At 40.5% G+C, this 19,679-nt stretch overlaps 1 protein-coding gene across 1 annotated transcript in view; it reads right to left on the minus strand.

Annotated features, from left to right (window-relative positions):
• Ca5b (carbonic anhydrase 5B) overlaps positions 1–19,679 on the minus strand; it is a 55,575-nt gene that overhangs the window by 10,255 nt on the left and 25,641 nt on the right. Inside the window, exons 3-5 of the mRNA XM_004671468.3 lie at positions 17,890–18,087; positions 1,580–1,698; positions 443–538 (exon numbers count right to left, since the gene is read on the minus strand). Coding sequence (XP_004671525.1) covers positions 443–538; positions 1,580–1,698; positions 17,890–18,087 — 413 coding nt within the window. The remainder of the gene's footprint in view (positions 1–442; positions 539–1,579; positions 1,699–17,889; positions 18,088–19,679) is intronic.

Below are 19,679 nucleotides of genomic sequence, written 5' to 3' on the forward strand. Positions count from 1 at the left end.
CCTGGGCTAGAGTGAGACCCTATCTTGAAAACCTCAAAAAAAAAAAAGTCACACATTAATTCTATAAAATAGTAGGCTTCATTGTGATATTCCCATACATGCATACAGCATACTTTGATTATATCAACTTCCTATTTTCCTCCCTTACCTTCACCTCCTCCTGTTGATCCCAGTATTTTTTTTGAGGTAGGGTCTCACTCTAGCTCAGACTGACCTGGAATTCACTATGTAGTCTCAGGGTGACCTCAAACTCATAGCGATCCTCCCACCTCTACCTCCCAAGTGTTGGGATTAAAGGCATGCACCACCATGCCTGGCCCCAATATTCTTTTTCAAAATATCAATATTGTTAAAGCAGATAACCTTTAGTGTAATATTCATCTTTTCATTCTGGAAGACAGCACACCATTTCAAGTTGAGGTTGGCAAGGCTTCTTTTTTACCTTTAAAAATACTCCTATCACAGCCAAACCATTTTCTTCCAGCGCTGCATCCTCAAAGCTTGCAAACTTTACTGCATTCCAATGCACTAAGTGCAGCTGAAACATCATTGAAAGTGGACTTAACATATGACCATATAGGCTTGATCCAAAATGAAGAGACAGCTTCATCCAATATATAATATATAATATTGTTTCATCACCCAAAAGAAAACCACTGAGAAAAGCATATGACAATCTGGTGTGAAATGAGATAGAAAGAAATAATGGGAAGAAATGGTGGCAAAGGCAACATTTAATATTACTTTGAAAAACAGAGACTTATTAGGGGAGAAAAAAATTATATAGTAATGTAACATTTCCATGAGAAATCAACACTTCTTTGTTCCCATCCTAATTGGCATAAAAGACCAATTTCCAAACTACATTTGCATCTCAAGGAGAGAAGATCTTTCTATTAAGAGAAACAGAGTCTCCCTGTGAAAACTGGACAGGAATTGAAGACAAATTTTTCTCAGGAAGGATGCCCAGTCACAATGTTTTGATTTTTAACATCACATTTAAAATTAAATTAAGGGAAAAGTTGCAAGAAGAAATTCTATTTCCTGATGCTCTCTTTACATTTCCTTATGCATCATTTCTCATCCATCATTCCTGCATAACTGTATTATCACCTACCCTCCCAAATAGGACATTTCAAGGTCATAGTTAACTTTGCCTTCTCCTCTCCTCAAGGCCTCCAAGTCCTAGTGTTTTGGTGCTTTTATTTCTGAACTGTTTGATAGATCTTGCTGTTTCCATTTCTTTCGCTACAAACTTCACTTGAGCTGCCACTATTTCTCACTTGGATTAATCCAGCCTTATAGCTCTACACCGCTGCCTGTCTTACAATTTGAGCCTAGCTCAGAGTTTTGGAAAATTTCAATTTCAGGATCTTAAGGTTTAGGTCACCCACATTATTTAAGATGTACATAATGCTTACATAATATTTAAGCTGGGAAGAATCAAATATGTCCATGAGTAAGCTAAAGAGCAATTTCAAGAATCATCTGATTCTTCCTGATAATTGCTTTGAACTAGAAACATCAGTACTACGCCCACTTTCCCACAGTTGTTACTCTTCCTGGCTTCTCAACATACCTCTGCTGGGTAGCATTTGCTGTCCACAGTGTGCTCTGAGCCCCAGGCATCGATGGCCCCCCAGTGAAAGTGGAATTGCTTCAGTCGGTAGTGGTGTTCCAGGGGTCCTCCCTCGATCACTGAAATGGCACATCCAACAATTCAGGGAATGTGGGGAACAGGTGGACCCATAATGGGAATTGTCTGGTGTACTGTGGAATGTACTCTATTCTGCACAACTATTTATTTGTTTTGCTTTTGTTTTTTGAGGTAGGGTCTTGCTCTAGCCCAGGCTGACCTGGAATTCACTATGTAGACTCAAGGTGGCCTTGAACTCTAGCAATCCTCCTACCTCTGCCTCCCAAGTGCTGGGATTAAAGGCATGCACCACCACGTCCAGTTTATACAGCTATTTATAAAACCGATTTCCATGCAGCTAATGCATGTATAATAAGGACAAAACCAAATAAAATCAAGATTGAATGACAAACTGATCACCATGCAAATTGCCACTGCAGATGAACTCCAGACACATGTTCCAATCCCTAAATCTGGCTCTGTGTGGGTACTGGGAAACTGAACCTGGGTCAGTAGGCTTTACATACAAATATCCTTAACCACTGATTTTTATTTTATTTTTTGTTTTCAGGGTAGGGTCTCATTATAGCTCAGGCCAACCTGGAATTCACTAGGTAGTCTCAGGATGTCCTAAAACTCACAGCGATCTCCTACCTCTACCTCCCAAGTGCTGGGATTAAAGCATGTGCCACCATACCCGGCCTAATTTTTCTTTTTTCTTTTCTTAAGTTTACAGGTTAGGGTCACCATGCCCCATTTATTTTAATATTCTATAGTTAAGTGGTCCAGTTTTCCATTATGTGCAACAAAATGCAAATTTCTCTCCTAATATTTATAGAATTTAATCAGATAAAACATATATATAAAATTTAAATCTTAGGCAAGGCTTGCTTTAAACTTGCAATTCTCCTGTCTTTGCTGGGCTTCAAGGCATGCACCACCATATCCACTCTCATTCTTTTTTTTTTTTTTTATACCCTAGACTTTATGTTTCAACTTTGGAAAGTACTAGTGTTTCTTTCCCTTTGGTTGAAATGAAAGAGAAAATCTGCAAGTCAAACATTTTCACCAGGGAGATGTTCGCCAAACAGCATGCAGCTTCAGTTAGAAAGGAAGACAAAGTTTTTAAGATCTATTGCAATCAAGGCATGGTGGTTCACACATAGAATCTCAGCACTGAGGAGACTAAGGTAGGAAGATCACTGAGTTCAGGGCCAGCCTAAGGCTAGAGTGAGACCCTGCCTCAAAACAGCTTGTAAAGCCTGATGACCCATGTTTGATTCCTCAATGCCTATGTAAGCCAGATATACAAAATAGCACATTCATCTGGAGTTCATTTGCAGTGGCAAGAAGCCCTAGTATGCCCATACTCTCTGCCTTTCTCTCTCTCTCTCTCTCTCTTTCTCTCTCTCCTTGAAAATAAATAAACAAATATTTTTTAAAGAGAAGATATACAATGTTGACCTCTGGCCTCCACATGTACACATACATACATGTATACACACACACACATGTGCCCATACACAAACAGGTACACAAGCATATCATACATGCACACATACACATGCAAAAATAAGAGTGGCTCATAAATATTCTTACTAAAAACAAGTGTTAATTATGTGATGTGACAGATGTGTTAGTGTAATATCATCATTCCACAATGTAGACATGTATGAAAACATCAGATTGTATCCAATTAATGTATACAATCATTATCAATGAATAACAAATACAAAAACTATCACCCATCTCCCTTTGGACAGAGCTGACAATGTAAACCATCCACATAATGTACCACTGACTTTATAATGGTGGGTAGTAAATACCATCAATTTAGACTACTTTCCTGAAAGTAGTGAAATCAATACAATATAGGAATAATACATAATAATAACAACATGTTGTAAAAGTTATCCTACCTCAGGCTTTGAGTAGTGCTGATATTGTTCCTTTGAATTTTTTTTTTTTTTTTTTTTTTTTTTTTTTTTGGTTTTTCGAGGTAGGGTCTCACTCTGGCTCAGGCTGACCTGGAATTCACTATGTAGTCTCAGGGTGGCCTCAAACTCTCGGTGATCCTCCTACCTCTGCCTCCCGAGTGCTGGGATTAAAGGTGTGCGCCACCACGCCCGGCTCCTTTGAATTTTTTAAGCCGTATCTATTCCTCACTCCTTCCATATGATCATATCCTGCCAACATCTGCATATGGTCAAATCGAAATAGCCACTAAAACCATTCCTTCCATCTATCATGCTTATCTTCAGTTTATTGGATCATCAGCTGCTTTTTATATCACAAATGATTGAGTCTGGCAATTCCAAGGACAAAATACACTGGATATATCATGCAGTGGCCTGCATGTATCTCACTGGCTTAGAAAAGTTTTCCTAGCTGGGCGTGTTGATGCATGCCTTTAATCCCAGCACTCGGGAGGCAGAGGTAGGAGGATCTCTGTGATTTCAAGGCCACCCTGAGACTACAGAGTGAATTCCAGGTCAGCCTGGGCTAGAGCGAGACCCTACCTCAAAAAACCAAAATATATATATATATATATATATATATATATATATATATATATATATATATATATATATATATATATACACAGTTTTGGGCTGGGAAGATTGCTGAACGGTTACAGTTGTTGCTTGCAAAGCCTGCTAGCCTGGGTTTGATTTCCCAGTACCCATGTAAAGCCAGATGCACAAAGTGGCATATGCTTCTGGAGTTCATTGGCAGCAGCAAAAGGCCCTGGAATGCCCATACTCATGGCTTCTCCCCACTCTCTTCTCTCTGTGTTCATAAATAAACAAATAATAAAATAATTTGGGGGCTGGGGAAATGGTTCAGTGGTCAAAGGTGCTTTCTTGCAAAGCCAGCAGGCCTACATTAGACTCCCCAGTACCCACGTGAAGCCAGACATACAAAGTGGCACATGTATCTGGAGTTCATTTGCAGTGTCAAGAGGCCCTACTGTACCAATTCTCTCTGTCTTTTAAATAAATAAAAATATTTTAAAACATTTTGTGGGCTAGGGAGATGGCTCATCAGTTAAAGGTGTTTGCTTGCAAAGCCTGTCAGCCCTAGTTTGATTCCCCAGTATTCATTCATGTAAAGCTACATACACAAGGTGTGGCATGCATCTGGAGTTCATTTGTAGCACCCAACATGTTCCATCATGCTCATTCTCTCTCTTCCCCATTCTCTCTCTTAAATAAATAAAAATGTTTTAAAAATAGAACAAATCACAACAAATTCTGGTGAAAATGGAATTCCTATACAGTGCGGATGGGAATGTAAATTAGTCTAGCCACTATTTAAATCATTGTGGAGATTCTTCACAAACTGAGAATAAAACTGCCATATAGACCAGATATACCATGCCTGGGTACATATAGGAAGGGCCCTAAGTCAACATCCTGCAGGGAAACTTGCACATCCATATTTATTGCAATGGTATTCATAATAGCTAAAGTGCAATCAACAAAGGAAAAGATAAAGAAAATGTGGCATATGTACACAATGGAGTTTTAATCAGCCATACAAATAATATTTTGTTGGGCTGGAGAGATGACTTAGCAGTTAAGGAGCTTGCCTGCAAAGTTTGACAGCCTGGGTTCAACTCCCCAGTACCCACATAAAGCCATATGAACAATGTGGCACATATATCTGGAGTTCATTTGCAGTGGCAAGAGGCCCCCAGCATGTCCATTCTTCTCTCTCTCTCCTTGCAAATAAATCAATAAAAACAAGGGAAAAGAGAGTATCAACACAGGATGTGTCCATATGAAACATCTTAATAATAATAATAATAATAATAAACATTTTAAAAAAGAATAATATTTTGTCATTTGCTGAAACATGGATGTAACTAGAGATCAACCTAAGATAAATAAGCCAGACTCAGAAAGATAAATATCACAGGTTTTCTCTCATTTGCGGATGCTAATTTTATAAATGCATAAAACTGTGTGTGTGTGTGTGTGTGTGTGTGTCATTGCAGAAGAGAAACTGGGAGAAGAAAGAAAGTAGCAGGGAAGAAAATATGAGGCAAATATGGTCAAAACATATACTTGGAATAAATTGCTTTTTTGTTTTGGACTTTTCTTGAGAAAAGCCCAATAGACTGACCTTTTTATAGAGAGAGAGAGAAGCAGTTGGCACACCAGGGCCTCCAGGCATTGCAATCAAACCCCAGACATGTATGACACCTTGTACACATGTGTTGCAGTCAGGTTCACACTGCTGGCAGAAATCACCTGACCAAAAGCAGCTTTGGGGGTGGGGGTAGGTTTATTTTGGCTTACAGACTCAAGAGGAAGCTCCACGATAGCAGGGGGAAACGATGGTATGAGCAGAGGGTGGACACCACCTCCTGGCCAACATCAGGTGGACAACAGGTACAGGAGAGTGTGCCAAAAACTGGCAAGGAGAAACTGGCTATAATGCCCATAAGCCCACCCCAACAATACACTGCCTCCAGGAGAATTCAATTCTTAAATTGCCATCAGCTGGGAACCTAGCATTCAGAACGCCTAAGTTTACGGGAGACACCTGAAGCAAACTACCACATCCCACTCCTGCCCCATAAACTGATAACCATACATGATATAAAATGCAATGCATTCAGTTCAACTTTAAAAGTCCCCATGGTAGCCGGGCGTGGTGGCACACGCCTTTAATCCCAGCACTCGGGAGGCAGAGGTAGGAGGATCGCCGTGAGTTCGAGGCCACCCTGAGACTACATAGTGAATTCCAGGTCAGCCTGAGCCAGAGTGAGACCCTACCTCGAAACCCCCCCCCAAAAAAAAGTCCCCATGGTTTTATGAATCCTAATGATGTTCAATCATCCCCATAATCCAAAGTTTTTTAACTAAGCCATAACACCAAAAATTCCCACCACCAAAAATCCACAATGGCACAGAATAAAAATTGACACTGCAAAAGATGGCATTTGGCATAGCAAATAAATATTCAATACAAGACTTAAACAGGGAAAACACCAAACTCTGTAGCTCCAACTCCAATAACAACAGCAACAAGTCTCTGGAGTTCCAATTACTCTCCTCCAGCTAGGCTACTCACAGTCCTGGAAAACTTCATTCGGGGCAAGCAGCTCTTCTGAACAGCCATTTTGTGCCCAAGCATCTCCACTGGGTCTTCACTGCAACCCACAGTCCATCCTCATGGCTCCATAGGATCTCCATGCAGGCATTCAGCAAACCTGCTTCATACTGTCCATAGCTGTTTCCAAAACACTGGACTGTGTTGCAAATTCAATGACCCTCCTTTCCTGCATTTCTTATACTCCATAATATCAGGTAGAGTGCCAATTTGTTAATCCAAGGGGGAATATATACAATGAATACACACAAATTAAAAGGGGGAAAAAAGGATGACAGAATAGTAGCAACCTGAATTCCACCCAGGAAAGGACCAGTTAACCTGTCTCATGGCTAAATTTGCATGTTGTAGCTTTATTTTTTTTTAAATTTATTTGTTTGAGAGAGAAAGAGGTAGATAGGTAGATAGATAGATAGATAGAGAGAGAGAGAGAGTCAGAGAGAGAAAGAATGGGTATGCTAGACCCTCCAGCCAGTGCAAACAAACTGCTTAGGCATGTGTCACCTTGGGCATCTGTCTTTACATGAGTACTGGGGAATCGAACCTGGGTCCTTTGCTTTGCAGGCAAGCTTATTAACTGCTAGGTCATCTTTTCAGCCCTGTTCTAATCTTTAGCTCATGGATTTGTATAAACTATAAGATGGTCACAGGCACAGTGGGTAGAAAATGAGACCTCTCCCCAATTGTAAATAAGTCCATTTTCTGTTACCAGTTTCTGGTTTCTAATTTCCTTTATAATTCAGGGAAACTAAGGTAGCAGGTTTATTATGGGCATAAGTGCTAGATAACAATGTTTGGCATCCACAGTGAAACCAGGAAGTAAAGAAATAAATCCAGAAGCTATCTGATTCTGTAATTGGGATGTCACTGGTGTCTTCAACAAAAATGAAAAGAAAGGATAGGGTGTGGCAGATAAGTAGAGGAGCAGAGGATGCCTACTCATCCAGGAATGGGCAGTGGGAGAAGATAGAAAGTGAGAGAGAACAGTCCAAAGTAGTACAAATAGACATAAACTTATGTATTTGAGGTTGTTGATATTCTGTTGCATCATGCTCTAAGATAAAAAAGCTTAAGCTTGTAAAAAGTCAGGTAAAAGGGGCTTGAGAGATGGCTTAGCACGTAAGTTGTTTGCCTGCAAAGCCAAAGGATCCCAGTTCAACTCTCCAGGACCCACGTAAGCCAGATGTACAAAGTTGGTGCATGTATCTGGAGCTCATTTGCAGTGGCAGGAGACCCTGGCTTGCCCATTTTCTCCCTCTCTCTCTCTCTCTCTCTCTCTCTCTCTCTCTCTCTCTCTCTCTCTCTCTGTCATAAATAAATACAAATATTTTTTAAAAATCAGGTAAAAAAAATAAAACATTTAGCAATGAGTCTGGTGTATAGTGAGCAATCTATAATATTCTTTTGCCTTTTGATGTACAAGGTGTGGACTAAAGTTCCTGGAAAGCTGCTACATCTACTTTGAATAACCTGCAAGACTAATCAACTGATAGAACTTCTGTGATTATGGAAAGATGGAATGTTGCAGATTCAGAGTCAAATTATCTTGGGCTATTTTAAGGTCCCTGAATAGCCATTTATTGCCCACCTCTTTGTCTGACCTAACATCCTTGTGACTATCAGGTGATCAGATGAAGCCTTTTGGAATGTACTAACAGACCACTGGCTTCCACAATCCAAAGGTTAAGAATGTCACCAGGCAGCATCTGAAGCCTATAGCAAAGATTCCCCCCCCCCACGCTATAACCCACCTACCTGATGTTTCCATCAATGCATTTGATATGTGCCTTGCTTTAGATCTATATTGCGTTCTGTAACTATAAAACCTTCAAGAAATTGTTAACATGTTAGAACATGGTATTTGGGGTTATCTAAATCTGTGTTCCCGGACCATAGTTACTCCTATTTGTTTGCAGAATAAACTCTTTCTCCCTTTGAGATGAGATCTGTGTGTTTTGTGTTAACAAAAGTTAAGAGATCAGAGAGAAAAACAAACATGATGATATAAGAAAAGTAGCACAGAATCCACACAAATAAGAGGATGAGCAATAAGTTAACATGAGGACTCTCGGGGATGATGTAAACATTCTACAGTTGGATTGTAGTGATGATTGAACAACTCTGTAAATTTATTTTTATAATATTTATATTTATTTATTTGCAAGCAGAGAGAAAAAGAGGAAGAGAGAGAGAATGGGCATACAAGGGCCTCTTGCCACTGCAAGCAAACTGCAGATGAATGTGCTGCTTGGTGCATCTGGCTTTATGTGAGTGCTGTGGAACTGAACCCAGGCCATCAGTCTTTGCAGGAAAGTGCCTTTAGCCACTGAGGCATCTCCCCAGCTCCAAAATATTGATTTTTTTTTTTTTTGGTTTATCGAGGTAGGGTCTCACTCTAGCCCAGCCTTACCTGGAATTCACTATGTCATCTCAGGGTGGTCCTGAACTCATAGCATTCCTCCTACCTCTGCCTCCTGAGTGCTAGGATTAAAGGCGTGCACCACCACTCCTGGTTCAAATTATTAATTTAAAAAATTAATATTGATGGCTGTGGTGGTTCACACCTTTAATCCCAGGGCAAGAAGAGTGCAGTGAGTTGGAGACCTGCCTGGGCTACAGAGTGAATTCCAGGTCAATCTGGGTTAAACTGAAACCCTGACTCAAAACAAAGGAAAACTTAATATGGAACCAAAAAATGGAGAAGGAGAACTGAAAATGTTTAGGAAAAGCATTATTATTAGGTTTACTGCCTATAAAAGTACAAAATGAAAAGGGTGGGACAGGAAGGGACAGTGGGGCTCATATTTGCTTCTTAAAGCCTTTTGACTTTGCCAATAAGATGAACTTCAGGAAAGGTGATTAAGTGACAGGTATCCTCCATGTCAGCCCAGGGATAACTTAGTGCCCCTCTCCATGCTATTTCATGTCCCCTATGTGAGCTCATTAAAATCAGTCCTTCTCAGAGGAACCAGACAACAATCCATCCCCTGAAGAGGACAGTAGAGTGAAATGCTCACATGCTTTCTCTTATAAATCTCTGATTTCTGTAGGGGAAGTTGTGTGGCCCCTCTTTACATTCCAAGTGATAGCACTTTGAGACTTCTTTCAGGTTTTTCTTGGTTCACCTAACTAAACATTTGTCAACTTCACTGATCTTTTCATTTCAGTGTTTTCTGCTCTGTCCTTGCTTTATTTATTTTGTTCTTCTCTGTCTCATTTCTTAAGCTGGAATGCTAAGTTTATTGATGGGAGAAAATTCTTCTCTGTTACAGGCATTTTCGTCTATAAATTTCCCTCTAAGCACTGCTTCCGGTGTGCCCCATAGAGGTGCGAATGGCATTTTTGTCACATACTTTCCCTGGCTCCTTTTTTCTCTTCTCTTTATTCCAGGTCTTTTTAATGCACACTTTAGCAACATTCCTTGGGGGTATTTTTGTTTTGGCTTTCAGATTCATAAATTGAAGTTTATTAAATTCTTTTTTCTAGAATTGCTTCTTACTTTTTCATGTCTAGGATGTCTTTGCTTTCTTTTACTTATTTTTATATGTCTAGTTGCTCATTTACTTTTTCCTCTCTTTGAATGCTACTGTTGTTTTGAAACAGCATAGAGAAATAGCAGTGAAGAATAAGCAGAATAAGAGGCAGACACTGAAATGAGAAAAAGAGGAGACAGAAAATTAGGTACTTATTAAGATCGATGCTATTCTATAGAAAATTATTACTAAAGCATAACAAGAAGCTACACGTCTTAGTCCTTTCTAAACAAGTAAAAATTAGCAATCTGAGCCAGAGACATGGCTCAGCAGTTAAAGGCATTTTTCTTGCAAAAATTAGCAATCTCTCTAAAATTCCTACATATTTGTAAAAACACAACAAAAAAATGCATCAACAACAAAAACCAGCGTAAGGGGCTAGAGAAATGGCTCAGCAGTTAAGGCACTTGACTGCAAAGCCTAATGACCCGGTTCAATTCCCCAGTAGCCACGTAAAGCCAGATATACAAAGTCATACATGTGCCTAGAGTTCGTTTATTCCTGCTAAAGGCCCTGGTGCACCCATTCTCATCCTCTTTCTCTCTCTCTCTCTCTCTCTCTCTCTCATATAAATAAATAAATAAATAAATAAATAAATAAATAAATAAATAAATGTGTGGTTGATTCTCCCAGAGATTGATTCACCCAGGGAACAGGACCAAGGGATGACTTTGGTCAGTTATCTTTAGAAACAGGTACCTAAACTGCTATTATGATTGTTAGAAGGACCATTTGCTTTCCATTTCAAATAACCTATGCAATCAAATTGAGTAAGAATTCTTCAATCTACTGTCCCAAAGAAAAAGAAGGACTAAAAACTTAAAAAAAACATCTGTTGTAGCCAAGTGTGGTGGCATGTCTGTGACCCCAGCATTTAGGAGATGAAGGCAGGAGAATCACAAGTTCAAGATTGTCCTCCAATACGTAGAAGAGTTGAAGATCAGCCTGAGATACATACAACTTTGTCTCAAAAACAAAACAAAACAAAACAAAACACAAAGAACAGTTATTTATTCTGAAAGCTTGGACTTAACTCACTTGTTTAAGAAAACCATTCAACAACTTCCTAAGATTTTTCAATTCAATGTAGCAGTGATATACTATCAACAGAGTCTCCAAAGGAAAAGAAAGAAAGGTTATCAATGACTGCCATAGGATTGAAATTTGAGGGAATAGCTATGCATCCAGAGTGAATATATGAGACTAGGTGCACCCCCAATCAGGACTGTTTATTAATTTTGCTCAGGTAGGGATAATGGTAGAGTCCCAAGCTGGTCATCAAAAACACTGGAATTGAACTCCTGCTTTGAAGACTTTTGGGATTCTTACACACAGAGTAATACTATGGGCTTCTGATTGAGATAGGGGCAAACTCTGGTGTTTTGGAGAAATTCAGAAAGATGTTCAGGAATCTGGAAGGAAAAGGAGCAATTTCTTTTAGTTTGAAATATATAAGTAAAATGTCCAGGGTTTGGGGCCTGTGTCATACACTGAAGCACAAATCAGGGGCTGGGGAGATGGTTCAGTGGTTAAAGTAGCTTGCTTGCAAATCCTGCTGTCCCAGGTTTGATTCCTCAATACCCACAAAGTAAAGCCAAATGTGCATGTACCTGAAGTTTGTTTGCAATGGCAAGAGGCCCTGGAGTGCCCATTCTCATGTTTATTCGTTCTCTCTCTCTCTCTCTCTCTCCCTCTCCCTCCCTCCCTCCCTCTCTCTCTCTCTCTCTCTCTCTCTCTCTCTCTCTCTCTCTCTCTCTCTCTCTCATCTCCTTGCAAATAAATAAATAAAACATTTTAACAGAGGATAAGTCAAAGAATGAATGATGTGTGCACACCTAAGCCTGTAAGCAATACCTCCTGAATCATAACATAGCATGTTAGAGAGAAAACAACTAGAGAGCCAGATTAACCCCACAGTAGGAGCAATCTGTTTGTAGGCCAGGGAGCCACAGAGAGCATCAAGTATCGGAGCATCACCAAGAAAACACAAATAAAACAAAGTCACCATTGAGAATTCCAGAGCCAGATAAATACAGGAGTAAATATTTCTGCTTTTGTTTTTAAGCTATACTTTTTACTTTATTTATTACCACTTTCATGAACTTGCTTTCTCCTGCTTATAAGAGAAAAATAATTTCCTTGTTCAGAAGTTTTATAAATATTTTATTTATTTATTTGTGAGAGAGACAGAGAAAGAGGCAGACAGAGAAAGTGGGCACACCAAGGGCTCTAGCCACCACAAACAAACTCCAGACACATGTGCCATATTATGCATCTGGCTTTATGTGGGTACTGAGGAACTGAACCAGTGACCTTAGGTTTTGTAGACAAGTACCTTAATGGCTGAGTCAAGTTTTCAGCCCCATAAGGCTTTTCTGTTTTTTAAATTTTACTTATTTGTTTGCGAGCAGAGAAAGAGGGAGAGAACGGGTATGCCAGGGCCTCTAGCCACTGCAAACTCTAGACACATGCACCACTTTGTGCATCCAGCTCTGCATGGGTATTGGGGAATCAAACCTTGGGTCGTTAGTATTTGAAGGCAAGCACCTTAACTGCTGAGACATCTCGCCAGCCCCATTGATCAGAAGTTTTTTAAGTTCAGCAATCAATGATATCTGAAGCTGGATAATTCTTCATGAATGTTTTTCTGTGTACTGTAGAATCTTGAGAACTGGCTCTGGTCTTGAATCAGTAGGCACTAGTTGTACTTCCCTTCCCCACAAATGCATCTACATGTTGCTGAGAGTTAAAATTTAAGAACCATGACTTTAGATATACTATTCTAAATAAGATAGCCAGGCATGGTGGCACATGCCTTTAATCCCAGCACTCAGGAGGCAGAGGTAGGAGGTTCATCATGAGTTGGAGGCCACCCTGAGACTACATAGTGAATTCCAGGTCAGCCTGAGCTAGAGTGAGACCCTACCTCAACAACAACAACAACAAACAGAACCAAATAAGAAATATTTCCTTTTTATAATCATGGAAATGTTAATAAAAATTGAGGAAAAAAGAGGTAAAGCCAAAAAAATAATTATTTCAGACTAATTATCATTATCATATACTAGCAAATTCAGGGGGAAAAAAAAGACAGAGGATGCAACTCAATAGTGGTGCTCTTACCTAGCATGCACAAGGCTCTGAATTTGAACCCCAACACTGCAAAGTGAATGAATGAATGAATGAATGAATAAGATTTTTAAGGCAATCCTAACAGACTGCCTTTAAAAATTTTATTTATTATTATTTTTATTTTTTTGGTTTTTTGAGGTAGGGTCTCACTCTAGCTCAAGCTGACCTGAAATTCACTCTGTAGTCTCAGGGTGGACTTCAACTCACAGTGGTCCACCTACCTCTGCCTCCTGAGTGCTGGGATTAAAGGCGTGTGCCACCACACCCGGCCCGCATTTTTTTTTTTTAATTTGAGAGTGAGAGAGAGAGAGAATTGGCACACCAGGATCTCCAGCCGCTGCAATCAGGTTCCAGACACGTACATCCCCTTGCGCACATATGTGACCTTGCATGCTTGTGTCACTGCATGTGGTTTATGTGGGACCTGGAGAGTCAAACATGAGTCCTTGGGTTTTGCAGGCAAGCAACTCAACCACTAAACCATCTCTCCAGCCCTAAGATTCTTTTTGAAATAAGGTCTCACTTTAGCCCAGGTTGACCTGGTACTCACTCTGTAGTCACAGGCTGTCCTCAAACTCACAGCTAGACTCCTATCTCTGCTTCCCAAGAACTGGTATTAAAGGCATGTCCCACCATGCTGGACAAGATTTTTAAAGCTAGGGGAAAAAAGAAAAAGAAGAAACCTGTATAGAAGTAACCACATCCTATCTTCCATGGACATCAAAACTTTCAGGGAAAATATGAAATGATTTACATTAGTTTATATACAGGTAGGTTAAAAAAAAAGAGAGAGAGACAGAGAGAAGTTTCCAATGCAATATAACAGTTGGATGTAAAACGGCTTTCAGCTAGGCATGGTGGCTCACACCTTTAATCCCACCACTCAGAAGGCAAAGGTAGGAAGATCACCATAAGTTCGAGGCCAACCTGAGACTACAGAGTGGGTTCCTGGTTAGCCTGGACTTGAGTGAGACCTTGCCTTGAAAAATACACGAACAAAAAACCTGCAAGCACTGCTTTCACATTCTTTTCCTTTTCGGGTGGGGGGGATTCAAGGTAGGGTCTCACTGTATCCCAGGCTGACCTAGAATTCACTATGCAGTCTCAGGGTAGCCTTGAATTCATGGTGATCTTCCTACCTCTGCCTCCTGAGTGCTGGGATTAAAGGCATGCACCACCACGCCTGGCTTTCAAATTCTTTTACTTTATTATTTTGTGGTTTCTTTTGTTTTGTTTTCATACATGGTCTCAATAAGAAGCTCAGGCTGCTCTTGAGTTCCTTAAGTAGTCCAGGCTTGCCTTAAACTTTTGATCTTCTTGCCTCTATCCCTCAAATACTGAGATACCAGGGATATGCCACTATGGTCAGCTTTAAATTCTTTCTTTTAAACTAGACAATATTGTTTATCAAAACTAGCACAATGTATGTTTTCCATTTCTCACATTTCATCTTAGCCAAAAGGCTGAGAAGGGATGCTTTCCATTTCTCTAATATATAATGTCTTAACTTGTTAAGGATGTAACCTAATGCACACTTAAACATTCTTTTTTGCCCCATTTTAAATGTATTTCAATCTGGAAAATTAAATATAATTAGTAGCATTTCTATTAAATATAATAGTGCATGTAAAGTTAGCACATAGAGAAAAATTTGTACAAATATATTGAATATATGCATACAAGATAAATTTATAACAAAGTTCAATTTTACATATTCTCTTCTATATTGATTATATATATTTAGCAGTTAAAATATTACTGGTGTGGAAAGATGGCTCAGTAGTTAAAGGCACTTGCTTACAAATCCTGCCAGCCCAGGTTCAATTCCCCAGTAACCATATAACACCAGGTACAAAATGGTGCATGTATCTGGCATTCATTTACAGTGGCAAGAGGCCCTGATGCACCCGTTAACTCTCCCCCCTGCTTGCAAATAAATAAATAAATAACTTTAAAAAAATATAACATACTAGTGAATAAAATGTACATAAAAGAAGAGGAGGAGTTACCTGACAAGTTAGAAGAGGGTAGAATATTGGGGTGGGGGTCTTGAAGGGAAGAGGGTAGGGAGGGTAGAGAGGAAATTACACAAAAGTTACGGCAACATGAATCAGTTCCACAGAATCCTATTTCTGACTAACATTCTACAAGATATAACCACCAATAAAAGGGGAGGGCAGGCAGTCTGGACAGAAGGTGGAAAAAGCTTAGCCTTCTTTAGACCATGGACTCTGGCCAGTAATTCCCAAGCCCAGCGTTAGGTTGCCCCCCACAGTGAGCTGTTGGCCAGGGAGAACCACGAGGTCCCAAAACAATATAGGTCATTGCCAAAACACTTGATTTCCTGTAAGAGCTAAAAGGTAAGACTCTACTGCCAAAGCAACCACAGGCCATGGTCCACAGGACATCAGAGTACCATGCTAGAATGGAAAGGGAAACTATCTCCCTTCTGACTAGCACTCAGTGTGCTGGAGAGCCCTATGGGAGCTTCTGGAAGAAAATGATCACCAATAGCATGAATAAACAGGGAACCCTGCAGGTTACAAAATCAACCAGCCAGACAAGAAGTACACACTTGTGCAACAGTGGCACACAGCCTCTGTGAGTAACCAACCACTCTCTAATTGAACATGAGACCCACTCAGTGGGAGAAAACTCTTATTTGGCACTGGAAACCAAGTCAGATTCCCATGGGCAGGGAACTCATACTTCAGAGAGAAGCCCCCACTGCTTTCTGGAGAAGAGTGGGCTTGCACACCAAAAATCTCTCAAAAAACTTTGCACATCCCCTTTGACCCAAGCTGCTCTCACTCTTGGTTAGAAAATCTGCTTCATCATATAGATGGCAGAGAAAACAGAGGAGAGCCAAGATCTATCAATAAGACAAGAAGATAAATGGCTGCCCACCATGAGCCTTGCCACCTCTTCCATATCTGCCAGGGCTCAGGAGAACTTGCAGTGGAAGCAGCACCATGAACACTGTTCTTACTGCCAGCCTGACAACCAGCTCCAGGGTGATGGTGGCAGACACAGTGATCAATCAAAACCTATCAAAGCAGAAATCCAGAGGCTACAAACAACACTAAATCAGACTGCCAATATTCATGTCATGGCTAGGGGAACATTGTGGAAGAGAAGGTGGAAAATTATAAGAGCCATAGAAGGGTTGAAATACCCTGAGGCATGGCCCCCTCATTATATCTCATTGGGTCTGACTGAGGCCTTCATGTCCCATAGTAAATCACATAACCCCATTGAGGAGGGCCCTAGGGAAACAGAAACAGGAGAGAGAGAGAATGAAAGAGTGTAATCTCTTAAAATAAATAAATAAACAAATAAGTTAATTTAAAAAGAGAAAGAGAGAATGCCAGAGCCTCTTACCATTATAAACAAACTCTAGATGCATGTGCTACTTTGTGCACCTGGCTTTATACGGGTCCTATAGAGTCAAATGTGGGCTGGAAAGCTTTGCAAGCAAGTGTCTTTAACCATTTAGCCATCTCTCCAGTCCCTTGTATGGGTAATGTTCAACATAACAGATTCTCATATGAAATTTGGGTTAACAATAGATCAGGTTTATCCACGTGATAATGTTGACATAGTATTCTACACAAAACTGTTTAGAGCTATTTTGAGATATTTTAGCCATTTGTATCTGTTATTTCCCACAAGTCTAACATATGCACATGCACACACACATACACACATATGCACACATTTACAACAATATTTTTGTGGTTGTCAACAACTCATCAAGTGTTCAATGCACACCTGTGTGTAGCAGCAACTGAAGCTTAGTATGAACAAGAATGACTTTTTGGGAGCCAGGCGTAGTGGGACACACCTTTGATCCCAGCACTTGAGAGGCAAGGGTAGGAGGATCGCCATGTATTTGAGGCCACCCAGAGACTACATAGTGATTTCCAGGTCAGGCTGGGCTAGAGTGAGACCCTACCTCAAAAAAAAAAAAAAAAAGAAAGAAAGAAAGAAAAGAAAAGAAACAAGATGACTTTTTGGTATGTGAGTAAATGCAGGGACAAGAGAATAAAGTGTAGACTAGGCACTCAAAAAATGTACATAAAGGGCTGGAGAGATGGCTTAGCGGTTAAGCACTTGCCTGTGAAGCCTAAGGACCCCGGTTCGAGGCTCGGTTCCCCAGGTCCCACGTTAGCCAGATGCACAAGCGGGTGCACGCGTCTGGAGATCGTTTGCAGAGGCTGGAAGCCCTGGCGCGCCCATTCTCTCTCTCTCCCTCTATCTGTCTTTCTCTCTGTGTCTGTCTCTCTCAAATAAATAAATAAATAAATAATGTACATAAAAACTAGAAGGAACTTTTTCATACACTGCAAAAGTAAAACCAATAAGTTTCCTGTCACTGCTAACAAAGGTGTCATTACTACTATGGAGCCAATTTGATGTGTCCTTTGTTAATATAGCATTCCTTTAAATTGACAAGACCACCATTACCTGATTTATCTGTTGAATCTTCAAATTCCACAAGGAAAGAGTACCCATTATTCCAGATGTGGAGGCAAGTGGCTGGGTCGTAAGAGATGGTGAGTGGTTTTAAGGCAGGATCATAAACACTGTCCCTCCACCGTATGTTGATGGGTGACTGTCGATCGCCTGCTGGAACAAGGTCCAAGTTCTCCCAGAGTGGAGGCGCTATGAGAGAGCGAGGCAGGATAGCTAAGTCAGCAATAGCATTCACTATATTGAACCACACATGATGCAATACCACTTGGGGTGAACACACAGAGGCCAAAGCCTTGAGAATTAGCCTCTTAGGGTCACAACCTACTGCCTAAAGCAAACTTGCAATCCCGTATTATCAGTTTTCAGTTGGTTTGGCTAGTAGAAATAAAACCTTGTGCAGCCTCCTGTAAAATTACCACCTCAAGCCAGGTGTGTTGGCACATGCCTTTGATCTCAGCACTCGGGAGGCAGAGGTAGGAGGATCGCCATGAGGTCGAGGCCACCCTGAGACTTACATCGTGAATTTCAGGTCAGCCTGCGCTAGAGTGAGACCCTACCTCCCCCCAAAAAAAACAAACCACCTCACCTAAGTACACCTGCCAGGTTCACTTCTATAAACAACTCCGAGGAGTAGACAGCCACAATGTAAGACCTGGATAGAATTTCAATATTGTCGAGGTCCCTTAAGCTCACAATCTGTCACAACAATGTGGACATGATCTATTAGGGTGTCAATGTGTCCCAAACAGACACTGACTACACGGCTGGTACTAATTTACTCCCATATAGCCAAGCCCAGGTCTTTGTACCAATGACTATCAGTACACTTCCTGATAACACAGACAGACTTGTTGAGCCATCCACCATGGATGGATAGAATAAAGACCAATAGGAAAAGTCAGAGAAACATACATTGACAGAAGTAATTAACAATGAACCTCTATATCTTGTCTTACCACTAAAAACAAGTCTATGGCTTTACTTTTGTAACCCAGGAAAATCATTGCATATTTTTGTGTCACTCGCCTATTTACATAACGACAAGAAACCTATTTCTTATTTACTATTATTAAGGACAATTTCACTTCCTTTGGTAGTTGCCCAAAGCTAGAAGTCATTTGGCAATGTCTACAGACTCTTTTGGATTACAAAACTGGAGAAGGTGCTACTGACCTCTAGTGGACAGTGGTTGGAAACGCTCATAAATAACAGCTCCACACAAGAAATTATCTTGGCCCAAATGTCTACAGTACCAAAGTTGAGACACCTTCATCGAGATCAAGAAACTATATTATTTCTCTTTTTACAAATAACATGTGAAGGTGTACATTTACTGTCAACTTGACAAGACCTAGAATCTCTTAGGAAACGAGCCTCTGTGCATACTGGTGAGGAATTATCTTGATTAGGCTAATTGAGGTGGCAATGCCATTTCACGAACTGGGGTCCTGGACTGTATAAAAAGGAGAGAGGGCCAGGCGTGGTGGCGCACAACTTTAATCCCAGCACTCGGGATGCAAAGGTAGGAGGATCGCTGTGAGTTTGAGGCCACCCAGAGACTACATAGTGAATTCCAGGTCAGCCTGGGCTAGAGTGAGACCTTACCTCAAAAAAAAGAGAGAGAGAGAGAGAGAGAGAGAGAGAGAGAGAGAGAGAGAGAGAGAAATGACTGAGCATTAGCATTCATTGCTCTCTGCTTCTTCACTATGGGATGAATACAACCAGCTGTCTCCAACTCCTCCCACTACGCCTTCCCCAGCATGATGGACTGTAACTTCTAA

The sequence above is a fragment of the Jaculus jaculus genome, chromosome X (assembly GCF_020740685.1).
Source record: "Jaculus jaculus isolate mJacJac1 chromosome X, mJacJac1.mat.Y.cur, whole genome shotgun sequence".
NCBI classification, from domain to species: domain Eukaryota; kingdom Metazoa; phylum Chordata; class Mammalia; order Rodentia; family Dipodidae; genus Jaculus; species Jaculus jaculus.